The following is an 8,443-nucleotide window of genomic DNA, read 5'->3' on the forward strand; positions in this document are numbered from 1 at the left end:
GCCCGCCTCGGCCGGGGAATGCGGCGCTCGGCTCTCCCTCCATCCTGCAGGACAATGCTATGGAGAGAAAAAGCCACCTCCCCTAGGAAATCATCTGTGGCAACCCGCCTTGGCTGGGGAATGCGGCGCTCGGCTCTCCCTTCATCCTGCAGGACAATGCTACGGAGAGAAAAAAACACCTCCCCTAGGAAATCATCTGTGGCACTTCAAAACCTCCCACTGAACTCTGCCTGTTTATACCCACACTTTCAGAGAGCGCTACAAATCTATCCAAAAAAGGCTTGAACACATGTAACTGCACGGCATAAGCAGTAGGAGGCATAAGACATCTGTCGAGAAGTAGGAAATTTCATAAACTGCTTCAGATTTGGGATGCTGTAAATATTTAGTGGTTTTCTTCTGGTGAGCTACAGTATAGTTGTTTAAATATTTGCCATTCCACGGGCATGAGTCATGGCACTAATCTAACTTCCCATCAGTGGGGCTGAGTTGCTGTTACAGCTATGGAAAGAGGTGGTTAATTGAAAAAAAACCTTACATGAATAGCCATTCACTTTCAGTATCTGAGTGCAAAAAGATGCCTGAAGGTTTCCAGAAATTGTACTATTAAAAAAAATCAGATTGTTATGTTAATGGATAACAGCTTTAAAAAAAATCCCCAGCAAGTAAGAATCCATTTCCTGCCTAAATTGTTAGGACAGTGAACTCGATGCCACTGTAGAAGTGCTATTAATGCATTAGTAGCCTCAACAAATACATTTTACAGGTGTGAGAAGCATGTTAGCCAATCAGGTAAATATTTCCCACTTAAAAATAAGACTAGGCAGGACATTAATATTTTCTTATAGATTTGGTTTCTTATTAATGGGCACGTAAAAGCACAGCAAGCACTTGTCTCATCACCCTCTTTATGAAATAAGCAGGAAAGCCTCAGAGGCAACGCAATACATTTCTGCTAACAGCATTCATCATTTTAACAGATAAACACCACCACAAAGCCAGAAAGCAGCAGACCTGCTCTCCTCCAATGCTCAAAATCCCAAGTCCTGGGAGAATCCCTGACTCAGCCCAAAATACCACAGAAGAGAACCAGAAGGATGCAGAAACAAACAAGGTTTTAGCATCAGCGACCACCGTTCTGGGTTCGGATCCAACAGATCACGGTCTTTCTGCTCAGCTTGAGGAAAGCCTTCGATGGGATGGGATTCTTGCAGACCCTGTGGCAGAGGAGGAAAGGCTGCGTGTCTATAAGGTGAACAGAAGGAAACGATATGAAAGGTATCTCCAGGACCATGGGCCTGCTGAGCTGTGCCCAGCTGCCCAGCAGTGCCCATCGCCTCGCCGCAGGGCATCACGTGCACGCAGCCACCCTGCAGGATGGGATGAAGATTGCTGCAGTCATTTTCCAGAGGAACAAGTGTCAACTGGTCCTGAATGCTGAACAGGCTCGCACAGCCCCAGCTGCAACCAGCAGGGCCACCCGAAATCTCTCAAGTTCTGTAGCTTAACACCGACCACTCGCTGTCTCACGCCTGTGTGGAATACAGGATATTTATATTTTCAAACCAAGCTGTTAGCTAAAATAGGAATGTAACTCAGACACGGTCAACAACTGAAAATGCTGCTTTCCATACCATCTATTTGTCCTGGAGTATCCCTGAATATTATTTAATTTCTAAATACTACTCACTGCATTACACCGGAGCTTCTCAGGTATTCACACTATGAATTGCTGGTCCTCAGACCAGATGGGGAAACAGTGAGGGCAGCCAAATACCTCGTGTGGAGGCTGAAATGATTTGCAGGCACACAAACTTACCTACTTGAAACTGAGTGAGCTGTAAAATCGGGATTGAAATCCAGATGTCATCTCCTGGCTCGTGATCCAATTGTTAGGTACAGTATTTTGTTTTGTTATAAAAATTCCTTGTACCAGAGCCTTGCATTTGACATTCTGGAGAAGCACGGGAGATGCACAAGGAAAATGGAGTGTGTCTGTAGCAATGGGCTTATCCTTGTCATGGCATCTACTAACATGAAGCCCATTTAGCCAGTATGAATTAAAAAACACATCAAGCAGTAGGGTGCCTTGTATTCCCCTGCTTCAACTTCTCACAGTAAAGCAGCTTCTTTCACAGTGAGTGTCACTACTATTATTAGAGGAAAACAACCCAAGGCACACCTGCAAGGAGAGTGAATTTTTCCTGAAGCTCTCCTGAAAGATACTGATCTGATTTTTAAAGTTTTTTCTTAATGGCTTTTCACAAGGATTGTTTTTGACACAGCAGTTGATGTTCCTGTAACAGGTTTTTCTCTTGTTGAATACTTTAAACACTGCATGATGCTCAGATGCTTGTGCAGCCTTTTTGTGGGGGCAGCAGCAAGCTCCAGACTAGCTTCAAAGCTCCCTAGGTTCCAATAATGTCATTACATGCAAATCTGGAGCTTTTGCAAGCCGATAACCAGATGAACAATAAAAGTAAGCAAAAAATCCCATTATGGATTAACTGATGTTCAGTTGAATCCATTTCTACTCTACTAAGAAAATCAGCTGGCCTGCACATTCAGAAAGGTTTAAAGAACAGATTAAGCATCCAGAAAAACACTGTAGCATTTCTCTTAAAACAATAGTTTGTAACTACCTATTTTTTTTACTAAGGTCTAATGTATAACACATTCTAGTCTTGTTTTTTGCTCTATTTACTCATGCAGCATGTGGTGCATCTCTGTTTTTAACCCAAATTAAAAAGAAATTCCTGTTTGGTTAAGTAGGTGTTCTGTCTGAAGACGCCAAGTGCTCCCCTTGTAGGATATGCTCAAACCCATACCAGAAACTCTCTTTAAAAATGAAACTATGCCAGATGAACTCAAACATTCAAAAACTGGAAAGGATTTTCAGCTGTCTTCAAGGCACTTTTTCAGCATCTTACTAAACTTACAAAACCACAACATTTGGTGGTGTTTTTTTTAATACTGAGTTTTATATAGGAAACGCCTTCCTAGAATATGTAAACAACAGCAACACATGATGTCAGAGAAGCAAAAGGGGAGCTGGGATTGCCAGGATATATTATGCATTTATTTCTACGGAAATAGCACAATAAACACTGAGAAGCCTTGAAAAAATAAAGGGACTTCCTTACAGGATGGTTTTCAGATCATTTATTACCAATAAAGTAGAAGACAATTTGAAAATTAGAAGGGGAGGATGGCAAAGATCACAGACATCAGAACACTTGCACAGAGCTAATCTGAGCTTCGCAGATGTCGGAACATAAATAATTTAAAAGGTATCTCTACCAATTAAAATATTTCGAAGAGGTACATAATTAAGTTTGTAAAAATCAGATGCTTTATCCTAAAAACATAGTGTAAGGGTCATTTCATTGCTAACTAGGGACAATGAACGATTACAACTTAAAATAATCTTCTCTTAGATGTCCTGCAGTTGAGTTCCTTGGCAGGGCGTTGTCGGAGTGATCCCAGGTCCCTGTTCTTCCAGTGTCCTGTGGCCACTGTGGCCAGCACCAGGTGCTTCAGGAGCAAGGCACACGAAACTGCAAAGCCAGCAACAATGCAATAGCTTTCCCAAAGAAGAGTTCTGGCCCTTTGAAACCCCACACGTTTAGGGGCTGAGTTGTGCCTTCTGCTCCACAGCAAGAAGATTTTGGGGCAACGTTCAGGGGAGAATCACAAGGCATATTGAAGGTACATCTCCTAAATACTGTAGTCTGAGAACAATATGTTGAACGCCAAGACCACGCTGCTCTCAGCAGCTCTGGAGTGATGGCTGCTTGACTTTGGCATCTTCTGTCACCCTGGGGATTGTTTTAGGATCTGGTTTTCTCAGCCCAAGTACTAAAGATTAAGGCTGTGCTGTTCGGAGCTAACAAATAAATAAAACCCCAAAACAACAAAAAAACCCAACCCACACAAACTCAAGCCTTCCTTCCTGCTGCATTTTCAGTTTCCCAAACCCTTTCAGCTCACTCTAGGGGACACTTCCACAGCATTCATCATCACACTTGCACAAACACACGTTAAGGGCAGCTCCAGAACAGGCTCCTGAGCTTCTGACTCGCTGCTGACAAAATTCAACCTCAGGGCTATGCACTAGCAAAGTCCTCTTTAAAAGGAGTTCCAGGGCTGGTGCTGCACCAGAAGGTGACCCACACCTCGGAGGAGTTTTGGAATACCTGGAAAAGCTGTGTCCAGCTAGGTCAAGTCTACCAAGCGTTTCTGAGCTGCTGCACCACACTAACCACCAACATAAGCCACACTCCCAAAAGCAGAAGCTCTCCATGCTACACTGCTCTCTGTCAATACATAAAAAACCTGTCTGGGTGCAGTAAGAAACCTCTCTATTTTTGTCAAGGCACATGATAAACTAACGCACTAACTTCCAGATGGACTTTTATAGTATCTGAAGTTATGCCCTTTGGTCCCCAAACTCATTGTGCACTTGGGACTGGAGGGGTTAATCCGCAGCCTACCGACAGGCAGATGCTGCCCCATCCCAGTGGCACCTGGAATTCCACAGTCCAGAGAGGACACGGACATGGACCTCTGCAATGAGAAGCTCAGCAGGGAAGGGGAGCGACAGCTGTGGCTCTGGCTATGCAATAAAAATTTGCTGTCCTTTGCTACCATCTACCTCTTTAGTGACCCCACCACGGCAGCACCTCGCGCCCCATCCCAGCATCTCCTCCTCCGTTCTAGGTCCCAGTTCACATGGTGCATTTTCCAAAGCTTTTCAGTTACTGCTGCCTCAGTGCAGACAGTACAGCGTCGGTACAGACAAGGCACTCGTGGTTTTCCACCATCACATTGTCAAGACCTGACTTTCCAACAACACAGGGATAATTTTTGGCCTGATGTTCTTCATCGTGACTCCAACTACACACACAAGTGCCAGCCTGTTACACTGGCCACAGGGCTGTAGAAGTCACTACAGGTATGGAAGATCCATCGCACCATTCACCTAAAGAACTCGAATTACCTGATCCTTCCCCTGCCACCTGGAGCTGCACAAGCAGTTTTATCTCCTGCTCCACTCAGATTTACTCCTCTTTCCAACTCACACCTTTGAACCAGACATGAATGCCATGGGATAATGCTTTCGTATCTGATAAATGCAGAATTCCACCTTTTTCTCTGTTAGCTTTTTCCAGCAGTTTCCAGGAGATAGTTCTTCTAGAGAAAACAGTCTCACGATCTAAACAGAAATGCATGACAGCTCTGGCTACCTGTAACCACATCACCCGGCGACTCTCTGCGGGAGAGCAAACCGCCCTGACTTCTGCACATGACCAAGTGGATTTCCAGGTGCTATTCCACATCCTTTCTTACCTGTCCGTTTTTTCTCAGGGAAAATATCTCCCATTATTTTCATCTGATTACTGCCCTGCGGGGAAGGAGGGGGCAACTCACGGCCCTAAAGGCGAAGAAACAAGTTCCTGACTAAGTTATGTTCCCACAGAAAACCGCGTCGAGGCCGTTCTGAGGCTTAAAGCAGGAATTAAGAGCTGAGAAAAGGTGGCGCCAGGGAAGGTTCCCTTAGGCTGCCCGGAAAGTTGGGGTCTGTACCCCCTGTAGCTACTGGAGAGCGAGCACAGTTCGTTAGACGGGGCTGGGATGGGCCAGGGGAGAGGCGGGCGCCCGCGCGCACGCACCCGGGGGCCCGCCAGTCAGCAGCCATCCAGGAGGCCGTCGCTGCCCAGGTACTCCGAGGTCTCCAGCTCGATGCTGGAGAGGAACCGCCGCGCGGCCTTGCGGCAGTTGTAGTCCAGCGTGGTGGTGTACAGAGTCTTGGCGTGCTTCGGGTAGATGATGGTGGTGCTGGTGAAGCGCCGGGGCTTGTGGCGGGGCTGCAGGTGCACCTCTGCCTTGTAGCTGCGCCACGTGCAGTCCGGGACGCAGACGACCGTCTGGCTGCAGGAGGTGACGCTCAGGCCCACGGGCAGGTACACGTCGTCGATGAAGTGCCTCTCCGAGTCGTAGCGAACCGAGGACGTGTACCTGGAACACAGAGAGACCTGCGTGGGCTCTGCCCTGGAACAGAGGGCTGCATCTGCTGCAGAGCAGAGCCCTGGGGTGCCGGGGCGGCTCCGCAGCCCCACGCCGGCCACCTCGCCACGGGGACAGACACCTCTCACAGAAACTGTCTGCTGGGCCTTGCTCCTTCGTGGAGGAGGAAAAGCCTTACGTCAGCAGCACCCCCGGCGCTGACACCGCGTTTGTGCGGCTGGCAGCACTGCCAAACATCTTCTCCATCCTCATCTCCATCATTTCAAGCCTGAACTCTAGGAACCTTCTTCAAACTCCAGTGCCTAAGCCCAGAGACCTAGATCCACATTTAGGCCTTGCACATAAGCACCCCAGTTCCTCGGAGTGCCAAGTCCATGGAAGCAGACGTTATTTTTTCAGTTCTCCTCTGCCAAGAGTCACACAGGAGTCCTCTGCTATCACTCCCAACATGTGGCACCCTCTGAAGGCAAACTTTTGAAGATTCAGCTAACAGGAAAATACTACAATTTGCACATGAAACTCTGCTGGCAAGAAAATCCTCTGTGCCTGGACTGCAAAAGAAAGATTTCATCTCCTGCACACAGCAACCACTCCGTGTCAGCTTTTCCACAGTGCCAACCACCTTCAGCTCCAGCCAGGGCACAGGCTCCCTCCCCACATCAGGACACCAACTCCTCCTCCCCTCCTCGGTGCTGGGCTTCCCTTTGGTTGTACCAGACTACCTCTGCTTGCACAGTAATCAGCTGGGAGCCTTTGTTTCTCATTACTGCAAATCATGATGTTCAAAGGAATAATTCACAGGCTATGAAGTGATGCAGCCCATTAAGAAAAGTAATTATGCACTCTCTGAATACCAACTTTTCTTTTCATTCACACAACCAGCCACCTGATAAGACAGAAAGTGCTTATTATAAAACCACCAGGTTACGAGGGCAAAATTCTTTCCCCCTAATAAAACAGTCCTAGAAAGATAGCTACTATGAAGAGCTTCCCTCATGATTTCCTTCTGGTTAACCGGTTGAAAGGGAACATTTTGGAGCAGCTCAATGAAGTTAAGGCAGGATAGAAAAATACAGAAAAGTCTTCCTGGAAAAAACCCATACAGGATTAAAAGAAGCTGAACACTCCTTCAGCCTGTACAAATGTCCAAGTCCAGGAATGTACAGCTGTGTGGAACAATGGATCTGCAAATAAATTAACTTGACTCACAGGCACTGATAAGGCCTAACTACTCCTTCACAGACTAACTCCTTCAAAACTAGAAGACTGTAACACAGTATTTACCTTATTTCCTTTGGTGGTAAAGGGTCAAACTCAACTCCTTCGCCAAAGGATAAAGGACACAACCTTGGAGTGCAGCTGGAGAGAACAGGGCTGGGGGAGAACACGGAATTCTGTAAAAAAGCAAAAATAATCCCTTTTATGTTACAACTCAGTATACTTCCAAGAAAACACATTTAGCCCTTGGTACAGAGCTGTCAGGGTTCACATTTACATGCAAGAGGATCTGCTAGCCCAAGACATGCCCACAAGTGCAGCCCACAGGTCTCACCTGACGCTGCTCTACAGCACCAACCATGTGGCCAGGTGCAGCTCTCAGAACGTCCTGACTCCAGGAGCTGCCTTCAGAGGAGCCACTCTGGGAAATGGGGGAAACAGAGCCCCGGGGAGCAGCACAGCGTTCTGCAGAGGGACCTGCAGCCCGTTTGCTCTGGGAGCTCACACTGTTTATAGCTAGCAGTACACGAGGGGATGAGGGTGCTCTCGCTGGATTCATCAGGCGTACCCACGGGCAGGTCACAGCAGGAAATTATTGCAGGGCACCTCTCTATGAGCAACCTCCTCGTTACACAGCTACGCCCTGGTACTATCTGAAGGCATTAAACCCAACCTCATTCACACTCGACCTGTTGGGAAGGATTAACTCACTGCCACCAAGCAGCGATTCACGGAGTGTCCCTTTGCTCCTCTCCTAGGTGGGCAGCACCACCCTGGGGCAACATCCCCCAGCCAGAAGGAAACCAAAGTGGCCCCACCTTTGCTTTTGAAGCCACCTCTGCAACACGTGCTTTCCTATCTAGGAGTGAGGGGCTTGAGTATCTCCTACATGGCTCTCCTCCAGCCTTTTCCAAATTCATGGCAGCATCCTTGCAGAAAAGGGCTCTTTCCTCTAGATCTGCCGTTCCCAAAGTATTGGTACCAACAGCTCGCTATCAACATCCAAAAATACACGAAGTTCCTACTTTAGGTCACTTTCTGGAATAAGGACAGTTCATTTCCCACAGGGATTCTCACAGACGCGCGGCGATGCTGCCCCAACCCCGACCTGGGCCAGCAGGGGCAGGGGCAGCAGGGCTCCAGAGAGCCGACCCCGGGGGTTTTCCCCGGGCAGGGGCAGCGCCCCCGACCCCGCACG

The 8,443-nt window shown here is 47.6% G+C and overlaps 1 protein-coding gene across 1 annotated transcript; it reads right to left on the bottom strand.

The window, feature by feature from the left end:
• Positions 1-5,687: 5,687 nt before the first annotated feature.
• FAM101B (family with sequence similarity 101, member B) lies at positions 5,688-7,666 on the bottom strand (the record flags this gene model as incomplete). Its single annotated transcript, XM_008949927.1, has 3 exons — positions 5,688-6,018; positions 7,312-7,421; positions 7,580-7,666. Coding segments are annotated over 3 exons (528 nt in total), but the record flags the coding sequence as incomplete, so codon positions are not given.
• Positions 7,667-8,443: the final 777 nt, after the last annotated feature.

This window comes from Merops nubicus, unplaced genomic scaffold, assembly GCF_000691845.1.
Source record: "Merops nubicus isolate BGI_N331 unplaced genomic scaffold, ASM69184v1 scaffold15101, whole genome shotgun sequence".
In the NCBI taxonomy this organism is placed as follows: Eukaryota; Metazoa; Chordata; class Aves; order Coraciiformes; family Meropidae; genus Merops; species Merops nubicus.